The sequence below is a fragment of the Mobula birostris genome, chromosome 23 (genome assembly GCF_030028105.1).
Source record: "Mobula birostris isolate sMobBir1 chromosome 23, sMobBir1.hap1, whole genome shotgun sequence".
Taxonomy (NCBI): domain Eukaryota; kingdom Metazoa; phylum Chordata; class Chondrichthyes; order Myliobatiformes; family Myliobatidae; genus Mobula; species Mobula birostris.
This window is the reverse complement of record NC_092392.1, coordinates 4,577,256-4,601,695: the sequence shown is the minus strand read 5'-3', so window position 1 is coordinate 4,601,695 and position 24,440 is coordinate 4,577,256. Positions and strand designations below refer to the sequence as shown.

The 24,440-nt window shown below is 39.5% G+C and overlaps 1 protein-coding gene across 3 annotated transcripts in view; it reads right to left on the bottom strand.

Annotated features, from left to right (window-relative positions):
- The window catches only part of lrguk (leucine-rich repeats and guanylate kinase domain containing), a 140,315-nt gene that overhangs the window by 23,557 nt on the left and 92,318 nt on the right, over nucleotides 1-24,440 (bottom strand). For all 3 annotated transcript variants that reach the window (XM_072241140.1, XM_072241137.1, XM_072241139.1), the window contains 3 exons: nucleotides 19,270-19,366; nucleotides 5,761-5,874; nucleotides 3,036-3,237 (listed from right to left, as the gene is read on the bottom strand). In XM_072241140.1, the coding sequence (XP_072097241.1) occupies nucleotides 3,036-3,237; nucleotides 5,761-5,874; nucleotides 19,270-19,366 (413 nt within the window). The remainder of the gene's footprint in view (nucleotides 1-3,035; nucleotides 3,238-5,760; nucleotides 5,875-19,269; nucleotides 19,367-24,440) is intronic.

The following is a 24,440-nucleotide window of genomic DNA, read 5'->3' as shown; positions in this document are numbered from 1 at the left end:
GGATAGAAAATTGGCAGGAGACAAAGAGCAGGAATAAAGGGGGCCTTTTCTGGTTGGTTGTTGATGACTAGTGTTATGCTACATGGGTTGGTGTTGGAACTACTTCTTTTCAATAATTTAAATGAAGGACTCGATGGCTTTGTGGCCAAGTTTGTAAATGAGACGAAGTAGGTGGAGGGGAAGGTAGTGCTGAGGAAGCTGGATGTTAGCAGGAGGACTTAGACACTTTGGCAAAGAAGTGGCAGATGGAATACGTTGTGAAGTGCATGGTCATGCACTTTTGCACAAGGAATAAAGGTACAGACTGTTTTCTAAATGGAGAATAATTTTAAAAATCAGAGATGCAGAGGGAACTGGGAGTCCTGGAGCAAGATCTCCTAAAGGTTAACTTGAACACTGAGTCGGTGGTAAGGAAGGCAAATACAATGTTGGCATTCATTTTGAGAGGACTAGAATAAAAAAAGCGAGGATGTAATACTGAGGCTTTATCAGGCATTAGTCAAACCGGACTTGGAGTATTGTGAGCAGTTTTGGGTCCTTATCTGAGAAAAAATGTAATGGCATTGGAGAGGGTCAAGAGGAGGTTCACAAGAATAATCCCAGAAATGAAAAGTTGGCATATGTTGGCCCTGGGCCTTTACTTGCTGGAGTTTAGAAGAATGAGGGATATCTCATTGCAACCTTTCAAATATTGGAAGGTCTAAAAGTGGATGTGGAGAGGATGTTTCCTATCATGGGGGAGTCTAGGACCAGAGGGAACAGCCTCAAAATTGAGGGACATCCATTTAGAACAGAGATGAGGAAAAAATTCTTTAGCTAGAGAGTTCTGAATCTGTGAATTTATTGCCATAGACAGCTGTGCAGGCCAAGTTATTGGGTATATTTAAAGTAGAAGTTGATCAGTTATTGATTAATCAGGTCATCAAAGGTTATGGAGAGAAGGCAGGAGAATGGGATTGAGAGGAATAATAAATCAACCATGATGGAATGATGGAGAAGACTCGAAGAGCCAAATACCCTAATTCAGCTCCTATGTCATATGATCTCTCCTGTAACTGTTCAAGTGTTTCTTAAATGACACTATTATATCTGCCTCAATCACTTTCTATGACAACTCATTCTATATACTTACTATGCTTTATGTGCTGAGGTTGTCCCTCTTACTCTAAACCTACACCCCCTAGTTCTGGACTCTCCTACCTCGGGCAAAGAACTGTCACCGTCCACCTTATCTATGCCTCTCATAATTTTAAACACTTCTGTAAGGTAGGTCCTCATTCTCTTCATTCCAACGAATAAAGACTGAACCTGGCCAAGTTCTCCCGAAAACTTAACGTCTTCTGGTCCTGGTAACATCCTAGTAAATCTTTTCTACACTCTTTCCACTTTAGCTCTATATTTTCTCTTTGCCAATGACTGCGCCCTGTATGCTGGCTCGGAGCTGGAGATGCAAGTCAATATGGACAAATTCTCCACGGCTTGTGACAACTTTGGACTCACCATCAACATCAAAAAGACCGAAGTCATGCACCAGCCTGCCCCTCATGCACTGGACACAGAACCGAAAATCATAATCAAAGGACAGAAACTACAGGCAGTTGACCAGTTTTCTTACCTTGGCAGCACCCTCTCCCGAGCAGTGACTATTGACACAGAAGTTAACTGCAGAATAGCGAAGGCAAGTTCTGCTTTCGGTAGACTGCGCTCCACTGTATGGGAACGCCGTAGGAATCAGTCCAGCAACAAAACTGAAGGTCTACAGAGCCGTGGTACTCACTACCCTCCTGTATGCCTGTGAAACGTGGACTGTGTATCGAAGGTATGCAAGACAGCTCAACCATTTCCACACGACTTGTCTTCGCAGAATATTAGGCATCAGATGGCTGATAAAGTGCCAGACACTTAAGTTCTCTCTAGAGCAAGTCTGCCATCAGTCCACACACTGCTGATGAGAGCACAGACCCGGTGGGCAGGTCATGTCATCCGCATGCCGGACGAGCGCATACCCAAGCTGCTCCTTTTTGGGGTACTCTCTGCTGGAAGATGCTCGCATTGAGGGCAGAATAAATGCTACAAAGACACACTAAAGGCCTTGCTGAAGTCACTTGACATAGACATGACCACCTGGGAAACGCTGGCACAAAACCGCCCTTCCTGGCGCGGCCTCATCCACAAGGGCTGTCAAGCTTACGAAGCAAGGCGTATTGCTGAAACACAACATAAGTATGAGCTGCACAAGTCCAGACCCACCAGCGCAACAACTGCAGTGCCTACACAAGTCTGCCCAACATGTGCCAGGACATTTTGTGCCTGAATTTGGCCCGACCAGTCACCTTCGGACACACTGCATCCAGTCTCAAAGTGACTAAGGGTGTCGAGGTCTTCATTGACATTAACGATGGACAAACAACAGTATTTTCTATCACAGGGTGACTGAAACTGTACACAGTACTCTGAGCACCAAAGGATTATACAACTGCAAAATAATGTCCCAACTCCTGTACTCAGTTCCCTAACTAATGAAGGCCAGTGTGCTGAGCATGTTTTTCACCACCCTGTCTACCTGTGACGCTGCTTTTAATGAACTATGCACTTACCAAAATCTAAACTTTGGTATTGTTGACATTTTCTAACTTTGTACTTGCATCTCTCTGATATAGTTTTGAGGGAAGGGTAACTATATTTTCTTCCAATGGAAGGTATCAATCATTAATGGAATGGAACGTGTAAAACAGACTTTATTCTTGCTCTCAGTGGGAAAATACTTTGTTGGTGAAATATAGAAAGAATTAATACTGAGATTTTTTTCAAAGTATAACCTAAACCAGTGACATCTTTTTAAAAGAAATTATTAGAGCCCTGGTTGAAAAAAAGAAAAGAAAGAAATTAATTACTATAGCACTGGTCGATAAGTGTTGAAGCAATGACATTGACACAAGTCCAACAAATAAACAGGCAAGCAGAGATAATTTGGGCTTTACTCTTTGGTAATGTCTCTCTCCAATAATAAGGTAACAAAGATTTATGTCCCTTACCAGAGTTAATAACAGCATCAAAGTATCCTGGAAACGTTTGGTTCATGTAGATACAATCATCAACTCTGGATAGCACATGATTAATTTGTGATTCTGTGTACAGCCCATTTATCTGCAGTCTTTTCTCATGGTCTTCCTTATCCTGTGGGATCAGTAGAATGTATCGAGGCTCTAAGTATGTCTTTTTCAAGCTGCGCACTCCCTATTCAGTGGTGGAATTAAACACAAGTATTTTAAAATTGTACTTTCTTCCCGTTCATAGCAGCATCCAGTTTTCTAGTGGACCAGATCTCTTTCTATTAAATAAGTGATGAGGCAATCTTTGAAGTATAGCACAGCAAGGTATGACAAGACATTAAAATAAGAACAAAAGATTGAGTAGAATCTACACATCTGATTCCTAAACAGACATTGAACCCATGAACACTACCACACTTTTATTATTTTTGTTTTTGCACTTTTAAAAATTTAACTATTTAATATATATATTGTAATTGATTTACTTATTTATTTTTCAATATTATCATGTAATGTATTGTACTGCTGCCCTCTTAGTTAACAAATTTCTCAACAAATACCAGTGATATTAAACCTAATTCTGATTCTGAATGTTTCACCTCTCTTTAAGAACACAACAAAACAATGAAGTAAAAATAATATCATTGTCACAATGCACAAAAACCAGGAGAATCTTATTGAGAAACAAGAACTATTATTTCAATGACACAGTACCACATACTTATAAAATTGCATCAGAATTTGCAAATTATCAGCTTCAGTTCAGGTCAATTCTTTGTTATGTTGGCAAGGAAACTGTGCAGGATCATGCTGGATTTGTGCTCCTGTCCATATTTAGTTGGTACTTTTCTTTTTCTTTTTTTTTGCAACATTGATGGAGTTTGTCAAGTCTTGACCAGCACTCAAAATATTCCCATTAATTCCACTCCCCCGGCTTATTTTCCTTGTACACATTGGTAAATTATTATTGTGTATATTATTATTCTGTACGTTGTTATTAGTTAAGTCTGCACACTGCTAAGTGTGTTTTTAAATGTTGCCGTTGTAATGAAAGAATTTCCCACTCGGGATCAATAAAGAAATTATTATTATTCTCTCATAACTGATAAACTATCCTTTGTTTGTCCTCGACACGCAGACTGTTGAAGCATAATCTCTGGATCAGCTCTTAAACCCATAAGAATTTTATATGTTTCAATTAAATGACTCTGATCTCCCCTCAATAATAAAAGCTCAATCATGTGAATCAATTTAGTGATCTTACACTGCACCCCCCCCCCCCTTTATTGTACATATATACTTCCTTAGGCAGGGATAACAAACATGTAGACATCTTCTCACTAGGGCACCATATAATTCCAGTAAGATGTCTCTACTCTTCTACTTCACTCCTCCTACAATAAAGTCTTTTAAATCATGTGCCTTCATATTGCTTACTGAATCTACGACTTGTGCACAAGGACAGTCAGCGACATATCTCTGAACACCAATACCTTTCAATCTCTCACCATTTAAAATACTCTGCAAGGAAGTGGATGATCTCAACACTTTCCACTGATTGCAATGTTAAGTTCTTGCAAATGTTTCTGCCTTCAGGGCAGAATATTATCCCTTATACCATCTCTTGTGTGGCACATAATCAAGCCTTCTTAAAATTCAAATATATCACATTAACTGCTTTGCCCATTTCTATTTTGTTATTGATAACTTTCCTAAATTTAATCATTTCTCATAAATATATCCTGCCACTGCCCAATCCTATCATTATTTTCAGAATTTTGTGTTAACCAACTCTTTGATCATAGATTTAGGCATTTTCTCTGTTATTGATGCCAGGCTAATTTGTTCACAGATCCCCATTTACCTTACTCTTTGATTTTCTACCTTTCAATCTGTGGGATCCATTCTAGGATCTGTGGAATTTTGGAAGGAGGCTATCACTGCATTCATTAGCTTCAGATACACCTCCTTCAAACCTGAAGATGTAGTCAATAGTCTGACCACTGGGATATCTCTAATTGTAAGTATTAAAATAATTAGCAACATATGCAGAATACTGGATGAACTCAGCAGGTCAGGCAGCATATATAGAAGAAAAAACAGTTAACATTTTGAGCCAAGACCCTCCATCAAGACCTGACCTGCTGAGTACCTCCAGCATCTTGGGTGCGTTGCTCAAAATTTCAAGTATCTGCATAATTTCTTGCATCTAAATAAATAGGTTTTTAAAAATATTTTGAAAATATTTAGCTCTTTTGCAATTTTCTGGTATTGCAGTATGAAAGTTTAGCACCAGACCAGTTCAGGAGTCAGGTCTGTCAAGTCACTATTTGGGAAAAGCTCTAGTTGTAATAGCTCTTGTACACCTTACACTATGAATATTATACAGCTATAAAACACTTACCAATATTACACAAATTTACTGGAGCTGCTGCCTAATTTATGAAGGTGTAATTTCTAAAGGTAATTCATTGATAGTAAAGTTTGTCAAATCACTGCTGGGGCAAAAGCAGAAATGCAGACTATTTTGTTTCTCATTTGCAAGGGTGACACCAAAACTATTTCTAATGATAAAACATTGCATGTAGAACATGTAGTAAAATTATATTCCTTTTGAAATAATTTAGTTTCTATGATTTCACAAACTATTGCTATAGAACAATGTGTGTCATTCACAAAGCACAATGCACAACATCTTCAAACCTACTTCTAGTTCCATATGAGTGCAGCATGCCAGACCCTTACTGGCTACATCTTCTAATGCATCTCTGCTAAGGCCAAAATAACATCTGTCATACTTCACTGTCTCGATAAATTTCCCCTGTATGAAAACATTCAAACAGAAAAAGAAGTCAAACACTTCACTATTACGATGGCAGAAAAATGATAATTAAAAGCAACTTTCATTTTTTAATTTAAAAACAAACTTGAGCAAAAGGGCAATGTATTTGTTCATCCATCTATTGTATATTTTTGATTAAAAGATCATTTGAAGGTCTTATAAAAGAACTTTCTCCTGGCTCTCACCATTGGGGAGTTTAGAATACCTTTGGAAACCTGACTGAATGCTGACTTTAAGAGTAGTCAGATCAAGGACTAGATTTGGAATTTGGTAAACTGACACAATAGCACCACAGATAAAAATTAGAATTTAATTCTTAAACCAAAAACAACCCATTAAAAATTGTTGTGATTTTAACTTTGTACAAGATGGAAGAAATATTCCTTTATAGCTTCAGCTGTACGAAAAGATGAATATACAGTATTGGATAGCAACAAATTGTATTTTTGTAATTGCATCAAGGAACTACATAATAACTCGTTTTAACAAACTGGTGCTAGGTGTTTTCAATAGGATACCAGAGAATAAAAGCAATGCACTCATCTAAGCAACACACACGAAATGCTGGAGGAACTCAGCAGGCCAGGCAGCATCTAGGGAAAAGAGTGCAGTCGACGTCCAAGGTAACGGATGAACCCACATCCTAGGATAGAGCCTAACATAGCACAACATTAAACATATTGTGCCTCAAAATAAGCTTTGCAAGAGCAGATCACTCTGGGTTAGACTGGGCCAAGCCCTTCAGGACAGTTAATGTGCTCGACCTTTCCCTGAAATCAGACATGCACCTGATTGTGTTGCTGGTCACACAACACACATTTCTACCCCAACTGGCATAAATTGGAGCTCAAAGCTTCACACAAGAGGTCTTAGTTAAACTAGAATCATATGTGATATTTTCTTGCTTTTTTTCATTAAAGAGATGTTCTGTTATTTCTGGGGACATTCTGCAGGATGACCACTAGCCACCGTTGTGAAAGGACTGCTCTCTTCATGACGGCCAAGGCCACTGGATCATGCCAGATGGCAGAAAATCTATGCCACGTCTACTGCTCACTGCAGTGCCTGAAAGGTCACGCAGGCTTCTTACTCATGAATGAATGATTTCAGAGCAGAGAGTGTCATCCTGGACATTAGCATAGCCTGCATTGCTGGTTCTCCATACTGTAAATGTAAGTACCATTGACTGCACAATTGTACCTAAAAGGACTTTGATTAATGATCTAGACTTTTTCATCAACAAATAGGATTTTTACTGCTTAGTTGACCTTAAGAACTAATTTATGATCAATGCAAAGTTTCCTGGCATGATTCTTCATTCTGAGAGAGTACACATGACTGGATATCTTCAGTGGACAACAGTGCACAGAGAGATGGACTCAGAGGGATAGGATTAAGTATCTACTTCCATTGATACTTAAACCAATTTGGATTCCAACTTCAACAGTGAGCACCACTCCAACAGGCCACAAGAGTAGCTGAACAATACTGAAAAAATGCCATTGGTTTGTCAAAGATGAGGTTCTATTAATTACATCAGTTTGTAAATTGCATCCAGACAGGCACTTTATCAGCATAGTCTCTGATAGATGCTGGAAATCTTGAGCGATGAACGCAAGATGCTGGAGCAGGCTGAGTTCCTCTAGCATTCTGAGTGTGTAGACACCTCATTATAGTGCATTATGTGCTAAAAGTCTTGCCGACTGCACACAACCACTAGTGTTGAGGAGAGAGCAGCAGGGATATCTGGAGCCTCACTGCATGATGCAGAGCCTTAAGATCTGTAGGATTAAGAGCAGAAGGACAAAGAAGTCTACACCCAAGAGAATATCCCAGCTGAGTAGAGAGAGGTAATGAATACATGGGCTAGAAGGGACTGTTTAATAGATGCTTTTCATTTCTTTTTCTAAAGAAGCCTAAAAAGCCTGGTGGATAATTGCAGTGCATTTGTTGATGGTTGACACTGCAGACACATCCAGTGTTACAGTAAATGATTGTTTAGGATGAGGTTGAGAGGGTGCTTATCAAGTGGACTGCTTTACTTCCTATTTGAGGACAGGCTGCTTGAGAATCGCTTGGATGAGTGGAGCACCAACAAGTGGAGGTTACTCCATTAATCTCACTGACTTGTGTCTTGGGGTATTGGAAGGCAAGTCACATGCTGCAAGTACCCTATCCCTGACCTACTCTTGTAGCCAATGTTTTCTGCTGCTCCAGTTGGTGACTCCCAGGAAATTGGTGGTGGGGGGGGGAACTCAGAAATAGTAGTGTCATTAAACGTCAAGTGTACATAGTTAGACCCTCTTTTTTGGAGATTATCATTCCCAAGATTTTCTGTGGTGTGAGTGTTATCTCAGAAGGGTGCATGCAGGGCTACTGCTTCATTTGCTCAGGAGGTGCAACTGTAATTGAATACTGCGTATTTATTTACATAAAAAACCTGCATCTAAACTCATGAAGCAAGAAAAATTATTGATGAAAATCGGAAAAAAAAGAGATGCTGGAAATGTGAAATAAAAGCAGAACAACCGGAAATACACTCTAACAAAGGAAATACAGCTGTGGACTTGAAGTGTTACCTCCTTCTTTAGAGAACGGGGTTTCCCTTCCTCTACTATTGATGCTGCTTTCACCCATATTTTCTCAATTCTCCATACATCCACATTCACCCCATCTTTCCACTGCTGTAATACTGACAATCCCTCTTGTCCTTACCTACCACCCCATCAGCCTCCACATCTAACACATTATCCTCCACAACTTCCACCATCTCCAAAGGGATCCTACCACTTAAAATATCTTTACTTCCATCCCACTCCGCTTTCCACAGGGATCACTCCCTTCACGATTGCCTTGTCCATTTGTCCCTTCCAACAACACTCCCTTCCTCCTTGCAGGCAGCCTAAGTGCTACAGCTGCCCATACACCTCATCCTTCATCTCCATTCAGGGCCCCAAACAGTCCTTTCAGGTGACCCAAAACCTCACCTGCGAATCTGCTGGGGTCATATATTGTGTATGGTGCTCCCGATACAGCCTCCTCTACATTGGAGAGACCCATCATATGTTGGGGGATCACTTCATCAAGCACTTCCGCACCATCTGCCACAAGAGGGACTTCTCAATGACCAAACATTTTAATTCCCATTCACGTTCCGACATATTGATCCATGGCCTCCTCTTGTGCCAAGGTGAGGCTATCGTCAGGGCGGAGGAGCAACACCTTATATTCTGTCTGGGTACCCTCCAACCTGGTGGCATGAATATTGATTTCTCCTTTCGGTGAACAAATTCTTCCACCTCCCCTTCCTCTATTCCCCACTCTGACCTTTCACTTATTCTCACCTGCCTATTACTTCCCCCTGGGTCCCCCCCACTTTGCTTTCTCCTAAAGTCCACTCTCCTTTCCTACCAGGTTCTTTCTTCTTCAGCCCTTGACCTTTCCCACCCATCTGGCTTCAATAGGTTTCAATAAGTACATTTAATGTCAGAGAAATGTATACAACATACATCTAACATCTGCGAAAACAGTGGAGTGCCCCAAAGAATAAATGACAGTTAAACATTAGAACCCCAATCCCCCTCCCACACACAGCAACAGCAAGTCAATGACCCCCCCCCCCAGCAAAAAAGCATCTACACCCTCCACCGAGCACTCAAGCATGCAGCAAAGCATCATCAATGAAGATACAGACTTGGAGTACCCTAGTAATTTGACATACCACAGGTTCTCTCTTTCCCTAATAAGGGAAAAAGAGATGTCCCCATTTCACAGTGAGAAGGGAGACATAGCAAACAACTCGCTGATTTATGGTGTTAAAAGTCTGTTACATCGCTTTTTCCGAGCTCTGCGCCCAGAGAGTCGGCCCCAGGGTTCAGGGCTCAGGTCTCCAGTCTCCGGACACACAGCCCATGACAGCTAACCCGCTGCTCTGAATGTTCTGTGTTCTTCTACGACACCTCAGTCTGGGGCACCAGCCTTGAATCAGCTCATCTCCAGAGCCACAAAAATCTGGCATCCTGAAGGTATGCTCGTCTTCCAGGCTGCATTCTTGAGATATCAAAAAGTGGCCGGTTGTGAGGCTCTGAGAGTGGGTCTCATTCCCGCAAAGAACTGATTCACCTATCATCTTCCAGCTAGCCCCTTTCCCCTCCCCCAACCTTTTTATTCAGACAGCTTACCCCTTCATTCTCAGTCCAAAGAAGGGTCTCAGCCTAAAATGTTGAATGTTTACTCTTTTCCATAGATGTTGCCTGACCTGCTGACTTCCTCCAGCATTTTGTGGGGTGTTGTTTTCTATTTCTACAGAAGCTGCTTGATCTGCTGAGTTTCAAGCACTTTCCATTGATCACTGAGGAAGCCTAAGGGAATATCCTCAGGCAGGAATGTTTGACCTCTGATACCCACAATCATCTTCCTTTATGCAAGGTATGACTCCAAGCACTGACTTCACTTTTACTAGGACACCTAATGCTACATTTCAGCAAATTCTGCCTTGACATCACATCTCCTCTGAATTCACTTAAGACAGCTGTGGAGCAGGTGCACCTGCCCTGAATGTTGCCCATCAATGAATGATCCACGATCCAATTACTTTAGATGTTGTGACAAATAATTATGTACTTCCTGAACAGTGGTGCCTTGCTTAAAATACGATGACCTTAGAAGAACTGTCCTCAGAGGAGATCTATTCTGTTGGTACAAACATTGGCCAAAACCTTGAACCTTTTTGAGGATGCTATTATCAAGTCACCACTGAAGCTAATGCAACTGGAGGTAATGCACTTCACAATTTATTGATCAGATTAACATATATTAATGGATTGACATTTCAATACAATTAAGTGTTCATTCATTAAGGAATGAGAAAGCCATCCTAAAACTTTAAGTGAAGTTCATTTCAGGCCAATTCACCAAATTACTATTTCAAGATACTCTAATTAGAAGAACTAATGAAGATTCAGCCGTAGAACCAAATTTTACTCAACTTGTAACAATTGGAACTGAGTAATGTTTTCTCCCCAGATTCCTCCTGCCTGTTATCCTGAGAATATTTACAGGAAAAACACTGGGCCTCTTTACCATGAAAAGGAAAAGCTGAAGACAGCTACACTTAAAGGCCGCATTGAAAACTCCTTTGTGGTTATGCACACGTTTTCTGTAATTCAGAAGAGATATAGCAGTCACAATGAAACATTGATAATGAAAATACCTGGAAGGTTTTGATTACCTCTGTCCCTGTGGCCTGTGTGCTTATGAGGAGGAGGATTGTCTCCTCCATGAGGCCACCTTCCATGCAGGTGACCATTCTTTACACTTTACTGTTTCAGCCTAAAGGCTGATTTATACTTCTGCGTCAAATCGATGCCATAGACACGGCGTTGCTACGAACTCTACGCAGAGCCTATGCGGATCCCTACACCATAGCCTGACGCGCACCTCTTTCAAAATGTAACTACGCGTCGTGGCAACGCAGACCACAACAACTGTGATTGGTCCGCTTGGTAGCATCGCATTTCCTCCTACGCTGCAATAGCTCCCCATTGGGCGACTGAAGTGCAGGGAAGGAACTCTGGCTGCAATGCTTTCCATAAAGCTTTACAGACCTCTGAAATTATGGAGGACACATTTCGCTTTTATGAAAAGAGACGCTCGTTTTAAACTTGTTTACCCCAAGAAAGACTACCATGACCATGAAGCTTTGCACAGGCAGGTGTGTGTGCATGTGCGATGTGCTCGAATTGCAGAGCGACGCAGATACACCAATGCTCAAGTATAAATGCTCACACCGTGCGTAGGTTATGGCGTCCATTTGACGCAGAAGTATAAATCAGCCTTAAATTGAGGGAGTGGACATTGAAAGATTTTTCAATACCATACATTATAGATTTAACCTGTGTACAGGATCAAGGCTGGGGTGAGAAATAGGATGCTGGGGTTTGTGTATGAGCATGTGTGTGCTTGCATGCAAACATACATGTGTATGTATGAGTGAGTGAGTCGCTTCCGTGAGTATTGGTCATGAAATTTTCTGTGGGATACCACCTTTATCAATGCATTTCATCCCAGGAGGAAACTATATGAGGCATCTACTTACAGGACCTGGCAATTAGAAAATGGATAGCTTGCTTACTTCACCCCCACCCCCCACCCCAGCAGACAACACTTCCTTCATGGCACGTGTTGTCTTTCAGCACTTCATTCTCCCTTTCAGAAAATCTTAGGTGCTCTGTCCTGCTCCCATATACTGGACTTATCTACATGGCAGCTATAATTTGTATTGTTATGCACATATAATTCAGAAGCAGGCAGGGGCCACTTAACTCTGCTCTAGTTGCAATAGGGAGTGGCATTTTAAAGACTATGCCCACCTCTGATTGCTGCCATACTAAATGCCTGCAGCTCTGTTGAATTGAGTACAGTCCCATCAATGATCACTCAAAGTAGAACTTAAAGCTTTTATTTGGGCTTAGAACACTGAGATCCTGTTTCCAACTTGGTTTTGACCAATTTTACAACTTTTTTCAAGGGGGATCTAATTCAGCACACTGCCAAAAATAGATATAATCTAAACTCTAATTGGAATTTTCCACCCCACGCAAACGTGGACACTCAGCTGAGTATGTTCAAGATCAAGACTGGTAGATTTTTTGCACACTAATGATACTGAGAGATATGAGGATCAGGTAGGACAGCTTTTGGTCTAACTCCATCCACAAGTTTGCGGATGATAGTGGGCCACATAACAAATAACAATGAGCCAGATTACAGGAGAGAGGTAGAGAGCTTGGTAATGTGGTGTCACGACAACAACCTTTCCTTCAATGTCAGCAAAAGATCTGGTCATTGACTTCAGGAAGGGGCAGTGCACATGTTCCAGCTTTCATCAACGGTTCTGACATTAAGAGGGCTGAGAACTTCAAATTCCTATAAATGAACATCAACAGCCTGCCCTGGTCCACCCACGTAGACGCCACAGCCCAGAAAGCTTACTAATGCCTCTACGTTCTCAGGAAACTAAAGAGATTTAGCATGTCCCCATTAATGCTTACCAATTTTTATCAATATACCATAGAAAGCATCCTATATGGATGCTCTGCCTGTGATTGCCAGCACATCTCAGAAACCAGACTCTGCTCCATGGACCCTTCTTGCTGTCTCAGTAAAGTAGCCAGCATAACCAAAGACCACTCTGGACATTCTCTCCTTTACACCACTGTTATATCACTATTGAATGGTTCCCTAGTATGATAAGATGGACTCTTGTCCTCACAATCTTGTACTCCATTGTCCACCTGCACTGTACTTTCGCTGTAGTTGTTTCGCCATAGCTTGCATTCTGTAATTGTTCAACCTTGTACTATCTCAGTGTACTGTGTAATGAATTAATCTGAATGAACAATATGCTAAACAAGCTCTTCTACTCTACCTTGGTAAATGTGACATTAATAAACCAATTCCAATTGCTGAGATAGTGAAACAGCTACTATATTACTGAACACTGAAACAGTATAGCCTATATCCATTTCCATTTCATTTATTCCTAACAGCCTTTGCAATGAAGTCCTAAAAACCTATTCTGTATCATTTAGTCAACTAGCTCATAGAATTCAATCCACATTCAATGGGCTGTTCAATGGCAATAAGGGTGCCAATTCCACCTTTAACATAGGGAAAAAAAAGCATGTCTTTATTATTGTTCTTTGAAACCAAACTCCATACTGTTTTTTGGAAAGCATATGTAGCTAAACACAGTCGGATTAGATTCTACAGCACTCCTTCCCAAGGTCAATAAACTGCTGGCAGTCACTATGTGAAATCAGCAGGAAAGCTGGCCATGCCAATGAGCTTCTGGAAGGCTACAAACTCCTGTGTCATCTGCAGAAAACTAATGAGTCATCTTTTTTAGGAGAGGAGAAAACTGGAAAATGCTGGTGATTAAAGTGAACAAGAATAATAATAAAGAGAACCACACAGCGTGACAGATGGAATGCATTGTATAGAACACTTGGGCCTCATCAGTAACTGTTCCTTCACTGAAGTGAAATAAGTACTACATCCCAGTTGTCATAGTGGTTTACCCTCTATTTAACTACTTTGTCCTTCATCAGATTTAGAAATTAAAACTTTGGATTTGTTTCAGAATTTTTCTCCAAAGTCACTATAATCAAGAAAATAACGACAGGCAACATACAATTTTCCTATTTCACTATTCTGTAATATCAAGCCTCTTCATACCAGGATATGACTCTAGGGTGACAAAGAGCAAGTCAGCACAGATTCTTTTTCAGTTTAGAGCAGCCCAGATGAAATGCTCACAACAGGCCTCTCAAACATAGTTCAAAATCAGAATCAGCATTAACATATGTCATGAAATTTGATGTTTTGTAGCAACAATACAGTGCAATGCATAAAAGAATTTCTAGAAGTTACAATAAGAAATATCAAAACAATAAGCAAGTAGTACAGAAAGACAGCAAAATACTGAGGTAGTATTCATGGACCGTTTAGAAATCTGATGGCAGAAAGGAAGAACATGTTCTTAAAACATTGAGTGTTCTCTTCAGGCCCCTGTACCTCCTGGCAATAATGAGAAGAGAGCACATACTGGGTAGTGAGGGTCCTTGATGAAGGATTCTGCCTTTTTGAGGCACTGCCATTTGAAGTGACCTTGATGAAGAGGAGGCTAGTGCCCACAACGAAGCTGGCTGAGATCATAACCCTCTGCAGCTTCCTTCAATCCTGTGCATATAGACATCTCTATACGAATGGTGATGCAACTGGTCAGACTGCTCTCCATGGTAATCTTTAGGAACTTGTTAGTGTTTGGTGACATTTGAACTGTGGCAAGATGGCACCAGTAAACTACAGTGATGTTCTGTGGGTTATGTAGAATACTTCTAAATATATGTACTTTTTTGAATTACTTTCACTGTAATCTGCAGCATGTAATTTCCCTTTAAGCAATGTACTTTTAAATTGATTTAATGAACTACAGATTTCATGATTTTCTGAAGGACTTGGCAGACTTAGCTCTCAAGCAAGCAGGTACGCCATCTTTAAGCAGATGAAGGTTCATCACCATGACAGGAAGATAGGCAGGAGGAGGAGACACCAAGCCAGGCTGATACACCTGTCATTGAAATATTCTCATAACCTATGGACTTACTTTCAAGGACTCTTCATTTCATGTTCTCGATAATTATTGCTTATTTATTTATTACTATTTCTTCCTTTTTGTTTTTGCACACCGGTTGAACAAACAGTTGGTGCAGCTCTTCATTGATTAATATGGTTATTATTCTATTATGGATTTATTGAGTATGCCCACAAGAAAAATCATCTCAGGGTTGTTTATGATGACATAAATTAACTCTGATAATACATTTATTTTGAACATACCAAATCTCAAACTCCTAGTTGGTACCTAATCAACTAAACCATTCAGGACAGAGAAAATAATCCTGAAAGGGGCCACAGAGTAGAAAGAGAAATAAAATAAAAATGCACTTATCCCAGTGAAATTTAGGAAAACAGCACAGAGTTATGAAGTGCAGTTTGATGAATTATGTAATACTTCATTTAAATTACAGAATTAAAACATGTATATGGAAATGAGTCATGGTATAAGTGTCACACTAGCGTACTGAATTTTAGATTGCTGGGATAGGAAATCTAAATGCATGATTCCCAACAAACTGTGTTTCCTGATTTTGGTTATTTCATGGGAAACTGTAACACAGATGGTAGACAGGGAGGAGGCAAAAACTAAAGGCAGAATCATTTAGTCAACCTCAATTTGTTCTTATGTGGTTCAAAATTCTCTGACTAAAAGATGCCGCAAAAGTAAAAAATATATAAAATACCTACTAAGAAGATTGGAGAAACTCAGGAAAATAGAGACAAACAGTAAAGAAGCTAAGAAGGCCATTTTCTGATAAAGACTTACAAACTTCCATTGATTTAAATTATGTACATATAAATACATTAACGTGCTTAATGATTCTTGTGGGGATTTGTGCATTGACTTGATTATCCCTGCGTCATTCTTGCTGCTCTGACATTGAGGATATGAGGCATGTAATATCTGTGAAACATGCCTAAATTTTGTGGAAAGTTGACATTCTTTGCATTACTATGAGCAGCCTCTTCAATGCAGTCGTGAAGTTGCAGTCAGTAAAGTGTAGTCGCTCTTTGAACAAACAGATTCCTCACCAAGTCCAATACAGTGGGGAATTCAGCTAGGCTTCCTGGTGGAACATAGTGCAGACGTGCCTCCCTCATGTTCGTTAGTGAGCTTTGGAAGATTTTCAGTTTTAGGCTTTTTTGTAGGTAAGATTTCCTCTGGTACCTCCAAAATACTGCTGTCATGGAAGACCGTGTAAATGCATAGGTAAATGCAAGTTCTTGTTTGGGTAATTTATGTCAGGTAAGTTCACTTTGTTAAATAGGCAGAGGCAAGTGTGGGCAGTTCTCCACCATCTGCAGCTTTTGAACTATTAACATGACAAAGTCTGCAGATGCTGGAAATCCAAAGCACACACACACAAATTGCTGGAGGAACTCAGCAGGTCGGGCAGCATGTTTGGAAATTAATAGATAGTGATGTTTTGGACTGAGACCCTTCTTCAGGGTCATTAGTTTTTAAGGTCCTTGTGTTTTGAACCTGTAATGCCCTGGTTACTACTGTGCTGTAAGTATTTCATTTTAGCAGTTTTCTGCAAGAGCAGTATGTCCCGCTAATTTAAGAAGTCCTGCTGTTCAACTTAGGAATGTTGTGTCAGCCAATCAGGATGGTGGGATCAGGAGAAGGTTCTAGAGAGAGCAGGGCAGAAAGAGATTTGTGAGGGACAGTAGTCTGGTTTAGGGTCTTTTAGAACATAGAACATAGAATAGTACAGCACAGTACAGGCCCTTTGGCCCACATTGTTGTGCCGACCTTCAAACCCTGCCTCTCATATAACCCCCCCACCTTAAATTCCTCCATATACCTGTCTAGTAGTCACTTAAACTTCATTAGTGTATCTGCCTCCACCACTGACTCAGGCAGTGTATTCCATGCACCAACCACTCTCTGAGTAAAAAACCTTCCTCTAATATCCCCCTTGAACTTCCCACCCCTTATCTTAAAGCCATGTCCCCTTGTATTGAGCAGTGGTGCCCTGGGGAAGAGGCGCTGGCTATCCACTCTACCTATTCCTCTTAATACCTTGTATACCTCTATCATGTCTCCCCTCATCCCCCTTCTCTTCAAAGAGTAAAGCCCTAGCTCCCTTAATCTCTGATCATAATGCATACTCTATAAACCAGGTAGCATCCTGGTAAATCTCCTCTGTACCCTTTCCAATGTTTCCACATCCTTCCTATAGTGAGGCGACCAGAACTGGACACAGTACTCCAAGTGTGGCCTAACCAGAATTTTATAGAGCTGCATCATTACCCAGTGACTCTTAAACTCTACCCCTCGACGTATGAAAGCTAACACTCCATAAGCTTTCGGTGGGAGATGTGGAGCAGGATAGAAGGGAAGATACCACAGAATGCCATTGGAAGGAGAGTCCCCATTGCAAGAAGTGCTTTGTGCAGATGAATGTCGCCCAGGAGGAAGGGCCAATACTTCTGAGAGTGAGCCAGTTTGTTCGAGATGGACTTCGAAGGAAGTTCGGACTGCAACATGTGCTTTCACTCAGACCATGGGTTCAGTACCATGAGTAACAGTTATATCCAACTTTTGAAAGAGATGAGCTCCAATGGTCATGTGCACATTTCCACTGGTCTAACTGTAAGGGGCCCTTTTATCTTTTTCCCCTTCTTTCTTTTCACTCTTTTAATAACTACTTGTTAAAGGTGAAATTGGTAAATATATTTTCTTTATAATTTTATGCTGTGTACAATCTGTTACTTCTTGCTGACAGATAATTGTGTATAGGCAATATTTACACAGCATTTGCTCAAACTGAGGTTTCTTTAATTGGAACATCACGATGTTCCTCTTTGGTTGAACCCCAAATCATACTGACGCTAAACGTATGTTGTTTATGAAAGGTGGCCTTCTCACCGCTGAGGCACGTGACTGTTAGAGTTAGGTTACAAGTGGAGCTTGTATACAAGCCTGGTGAGAAGGTTACAAACCATTAGTTCATTAACAAAAAGTAGGAGAAGGATTAGTGAAGTTGACCAATAAGCATTTTTAAATAGAAAGAGGTGTCAACATCCTTTTACGTGAGGAAACATTGCGAATAAAGAGAGATTATGAGTGCAAAACTGAAAAGGCTGAAGACTTTACAAGCAAGTTGGAACAAAAATGGAAGAGTACATGCATAAGCCTCATCCATTAGTTGGGTTAAGTAGATTGGTCTGCAGAGTTAAAGGAGAGAATATGAAATAATTACCTTAAAGATGAAAATTCAGAAATCCATGTGCTGTGGAAGAAGAAGCTATGGCAAGGACAAATTTCAGTGGGAATCATTGGGATGTGGGGAAGCCAGCAAGGTTTAGGATGGATTGGAGTGTGTTGTATTGCAGAATTTGAAAGCCCATAGAACTCCTTTGAGAACAACAGAAGTGTGTACTGAGGGTTTCAAAGATATAGAGTTGAGGTGGCCACTATGGAAAATGTTTAAAATATGAGTAAAGGCTTATTTTTTATTGAACCACATTCAAGCAGCAATTGAAGTTGTATGGCAAGTTGGAATCTTAGCTGAAAGTACACAGAATCTTGCAAAAACCAAGCATAAGAGCTGGCGTTTAACTGGAAGAATTCACAGTCATTCACGATGTCAGACAGCACAAAATTAAATCAAAGGGGTAAAAGTGGATATTGGCAACATTAAATATTGTAGTATTAATTGTTGTTTGTCCGATAATTCTTTCCGACTTTCACCAAATATGATGACTATTGCCAAGAGACAACATTAATAAGATTAGGAAGGATGGATCATTGCGGCATACTGAAGGCAACTCTGTTGGTGTTGAAAAATAGTATACTGCAGATATACGTGGTAAGTTGAAAAATTAAGGGAATAAAATCATGAAGAGTCGTATCACAGGGTGAGCGTTGAGTAGGGAGATTGCAGAAGGATGATCTTTCAGATCAAAGACTGCAGACAGGTTTATAAGGCAGTTGCAGTCACAAAGACAAGATTTGTGATTTTAACCAATAGTTATTGTGTTTGAAGACTGAACTGATGTACAGTATACAGTAAGTGATAGGAGAAGGCAATCAGACTCACAGAATGTTTAAACTGAATTAATAAGGGCCTTTCTGGAATGCATTTAACAGAATCCACATCCTGATAGGAACTTGCAAAGAATTTAAGAGAAAAATATAATAAATTCACAATGCCCAGTCATTCTATTTAAGATAATCATTACCATTTGAATCATTTCTTCAAACTCTTCATCAGATACAAAATAATAGTCAAATCCATTCTTTTCACCAAGGTAAGGTCTTCGGCTTGTGTGGCCAATGCTGAAAATATAGTCAAAGTATAAACAAGTGCAAATTATTTTATTGATGTGTCTTTTCAGAGAGGCAGCTTTCTAAATGCTGGAAACCAATTGGATCTATATAGTAGCTGTAACATTAAAAACAAATAGATAACTTAGTACATTAAAGTTTGCTGGAGACATTAGGAAAGCAATATCCAAACTATGGGATGTATAATAAACAAAGTCAGTCAGTCAGCAACCACGGACCTTGTACAAGTAACACAAGTCCTACTCCCATCAGGGAGGAGGCTATGTAGCGTCCACACCAGACCACCAGTTACTTTCCCAAAGCAGTAAGGCTGATCAACACCTCCACCCACTCCATCACTACTTTATTATTTCCTGTCAGTCACCTTATGTACAACCCAGCATCACTTTATGGACATATCAATCTATGTATATAATCTATCTTACGTATTTATATTTATTGTGTTTTTTTTTAATCACCATCGTGTTCTTTGTCTTTTGATTTTTTTTGTGCTGCATTGGATCCAGAGTGACAATTATTTCGTTCTCCTTATGTACCGGAAATAGCATAAAATAATCTTCAATCATGAATCAACACAAACTGTCTGATAAATGCAAAGTTGCAAACTAAAGGAGTTTGCTTTGATGACCTCCAGCCCTGTGTCAAACACTCAGTTTTTGGAAACCCAAGAAGAGAACAAGGATATCGAATTGTGATTAGCAATTGGGTTTTAGATTAACACCAATGCAAAATGCAAAAAAGGCATATCACCATTGAATTTTTAATTCCAGATATCCTATAAATCTTAACAAAAATAAATGTACTACATTGGCATAATTTTCTACCACAGAACCATCAATTTCTATCTTTATAAATTTCATACACATCAAATTGCTTGGTAATGAAATTTTTTGCACCAATTTGGTGCCAATGTCATATTTTCTCAGGGAAATGCAACATAATGCAAGAAAAAAAATCGGTCTGGTTACAGTGTACAGCCATAAAGATTCAGAATAATATTCTTATTATTTTCGTTGTTCATAGTCATCAAGCAGCAGTAATAATGCTGAAGCATATTGAAAGTTGCTTCAAGTCATAAAGTTTCACTTCCATTTTAATGGAAAAATCGGGGTCCATTAATCATTTAGATTCACAGAGCTATTTAGCACAGAAAAGGGCCCATAAATCAATCAGTCCCATGTTAACCTTTTGGCCCATCTACCATATCTACACCTCTTATAATTTTATATACATCTGTCAGAGGTGTCAGCTTCCTTTGCTACAGAAAAACAAGCACGCCTATCATAAATTCATCATTGCTGTCCTGAAAAAGATCCTCAACTTTAAATATTGATTGCTAATTTCCCTTCATAGATGCTGGCTGACCTGCTGATTTCCTTCAGCATTTTGTATGTGTTGCGCCAGTCTTATCCAATCTCTTCCCATGACAGAAATCTGATAAATCCATGCGAAGTCTTGGTGATTCTCCTCTGCACTCTCTCCCAAAATGCACCACCTCACACTTGCTGGATTAAATTCCATCTGCCAATACTCTGCCCACTGCTGCTGCCCCTGATTCTTCATTAACTTCCCTTGACCTCTATGCCACATGCAAGTCATTAATATGTATCATGAACAACTAGGTCTCAACAATTATTCTTGCAGTATTCCACTGATCAAAGACTTTCAATGGGGGGGAAAAAAAATCAGAAAAAACATCATTTCACCACTATGTTGTGCTTCTTATCAACAAGCCAATTTTGGATTCAATTAACTAGCTCGCCTTGGATCCATTTACCTTAACATTCTAGACGAGTCTACTATGTGAGACCTTACCTTACTGAAGTCCATATAGGCAATGCCTATTGTCCTGCCTTTAACAATTTTCTGAATTACTTCCTGAAAAGATGCAATTAAATTATTGAAGTAGGACTTCCTCCTTCCAGAGCCATGCTGGCTATTCCTGAACAATTCAATGCCTTTCCAAATCCTACCACTTAGAACTTTTTCCATGTCACTGAAGTAAGGCTAACCAGTCTATAGTTCCTTGGCTTGTCTCTGCTGTCTTTCTTAAATAAAAGAAGAACATTAGCTGTCCTCCAGTTTTCTGAAGCTCACCTATGGCTATTAAAGTTGAAAAATGCTCCATTAGGACCAAAGCTATCTCCTCCTTTGCTTCTCATAACAACCTAGGATATATCTCATCCAGTCTGGGGAGTTATCAACCCTCGAGTGTTCCATGACATCGGATGGCTCCTCTTCCTCCTTAACCGGTTCCAGATCATTGACATACATTTTCCTGAACTCACCATCTTCCACATTCTTCTCCATGCTGAATACAGATGAGTACCTTGTTCATATTGCTTGATTCAACACATGTTACCCCTTTAGTCCCACAGGTGAACCACCTTTCCCTGGAAGCCCTTTTTTTCTGATATAGAATATCTTGAGATTCTCCTTCATATTTCTTGCCAAGCATATTTATTTTTAAAATAACATTTGTGAAAAAGAGTGAACAGCCTTAAGAGAAGGTGCACAATTTATAATTTGATCATTGTAACATAATGCTCAGTATACTTTTAGTGAACCCAAATTCACTTAGACATTTTCCTTTCCACAAAGAAATACTTGCCAGCCAAAAGAGAACACATAATGCATGATAATGAAAGAATACATCCCTTAATATAATATAATTCAATTTCAGAACGGTGGTCTTTCAGCATACCCAGGGTACACAGTGATACTCCCATAATGAAGTCAATTAATGATAAATTACAGAAAATTTTGCTGTGTTATTACACTCCGATTTCTCCTGGCTTGAGATGTGGCTCAAAATCACTACCAGTGAAAGACGGGGAGACTTACATTACGCAAGTCTGCATGAGATTTGAATCTACGTGTCAGAGATGAAAGAAGAATGCTCTAACTCATTAAGCCATTTTTCCTCAATATTTTCTCAGTAGCGATATTTTAAGAAACTTTACTATTTTGTCAGGCTTTGAAAGGTGCTGAAACTAAAAGGAAACAGATGTTCTCAGACAAATTGGTTCTGAAGTTAAACCTACATAAAAAGAACAGAGCTATTTTTTTCAAATATGCACAGCAGTTGTGTCAAAGGTAATGTATAAAAGTAGATTCCATAACTGCAGGCAAACAACAGCGCTTCAAAAGAGCTGTTCCAAATGTGGAATAATTTATCAATGCAAAGCTCATTTGATGCAAATAAAATGTGGATCACATGGTGCTTGTAAAACATTATTCTCAAAGGCGATTTTTAGAAAGTTATAAATATAGCCAATGCTTTAAGGATCAGTGTTATCAGCTCTAACTTGTGACAACGTGAAGGAATTCTTTCAGATGCAAATAGGGTCACACAGTCTTTTTCATCTGTTTAGCTTACAATGTCACCAAGGCAAACTTTGAAACTGACAAAATGTTCAGCAAATCTTGTATTCTTCGATAATAACTGTAGCATTCAGTCCCAGAAATCCTTTATTTTACTTTAACTTTAAATTGGGTATATCATAATTTGAGAAGGATAATGAGGCAGTCACTGAATCAGACTGGCTTGTAGAAAGTGGTACCTATGTGAATCAAAGCTACTGTTTGCTATGCTGACAAAATGTGTGTCCATGTCAAAGTGCAGCCTAAGTAAAAAAGGGCAAAGAGGAAAATGAAGAACCACAGACCCATGCGAGCTAACTGAGGATCACCAATCTAACACACAAAGAAATAAGCTCCTGGTCTAGAATCTTTAGGTAATACACTTAAATGCGGGTTCTGCCAGGGTGTGGAAATATTCACTGGAAGAGGGGAATATCTGCTATATAATACTAAAGTTTCTGAGGTTCAATCCTGTTGAATGCACAAATCAAAATGAAAATATTAATATTTAACAAATTTTAAAACGTGTTGTTTAATTGTATTTTACTTTATTAATCTTACCTTGTAGTTTACAACATTAGTGAAAGAGAGTGGTAAACAAATAGCTTTTAATCTCCAACTGGTTAATTGAGGCAAATAAGCCTGTATGCCCAGCTAAAAGTAAAATTTGTGGAAACCATCTGACATCTAATGACAACCACACTTACAGTTCGAGAAACTTCACCTCAGAGCTGGATTCTGAGCTTCAGACAGTGTGATGCATCATGGTGCAGGAAATTACTTTATTCCAATCAGTAATTACAAACTCTTAGACTAAGTATTGCTGTACTTTAGAGGTGGGGAGAAATTAATCACACTTTACATTACACTTTGATCAAGTGTGGTATAAGAAGACACAAGAGACCATAGATACTGGAATCTTCAGCAAAAAAAACTGCTGAAAGAACTCAGTGGTCAAGCAACATCTGTGAAGGCAAAGGAATGGGTGATGGATTGTCTTGACATCCTACGTCAAGACTTAACTTGTAGTGGAAGATAACCAGTACACAGAAGTGAGAAGGAGGGGTGTGACAGAGACTGGTTGGTGATAGATGAACTGGGGAAATAGGGAACTGTTTCACTTCACTTCAGTCAGGATGGGACTAATGAACTCAGTAGCTAGTGTCGTAGATCAGGTTTTAAACTAAATACTACGTGCATTTCTTGATAACTAGACAATAACCAGAATATGCTAGGAGGGGCAGAACATACAAACAATAAAGTATACCCCAATTGAGTCAGAGAAGCGGAAAATGGTAAAGAAAAAGTCCACTGAAAGCTCTTTATTTGAATGCAGAGAACATTCATAACAAAACAGGTTAATTAATGACACTAATAGAAGTGAATAGGTGCAGTCGAAACATTATTACAGAGATATGGCTGTGTTATAACTATGACTGGGAATTAAAACTTTTAAAAAGCTTAGGCAAAATGGAAAAGAAGACTCCATAGTTCTGACACTGAAGCATGGGATAAGGCTCTGAAAATTAAGTGGAGTAAGTTTTGCTAGAGCACTGAAACAGAAAAAGGTGAAAACAATATTGAGATACATTTGGAAATCTTGAAACAGTAGTAATAAAGTAAGATCTTGTATAATATCTTGGAGGAGGAGAAGATGGTGGCACGACACAGCGCGCAGCCACTCGGGTGAATTATATCTGTT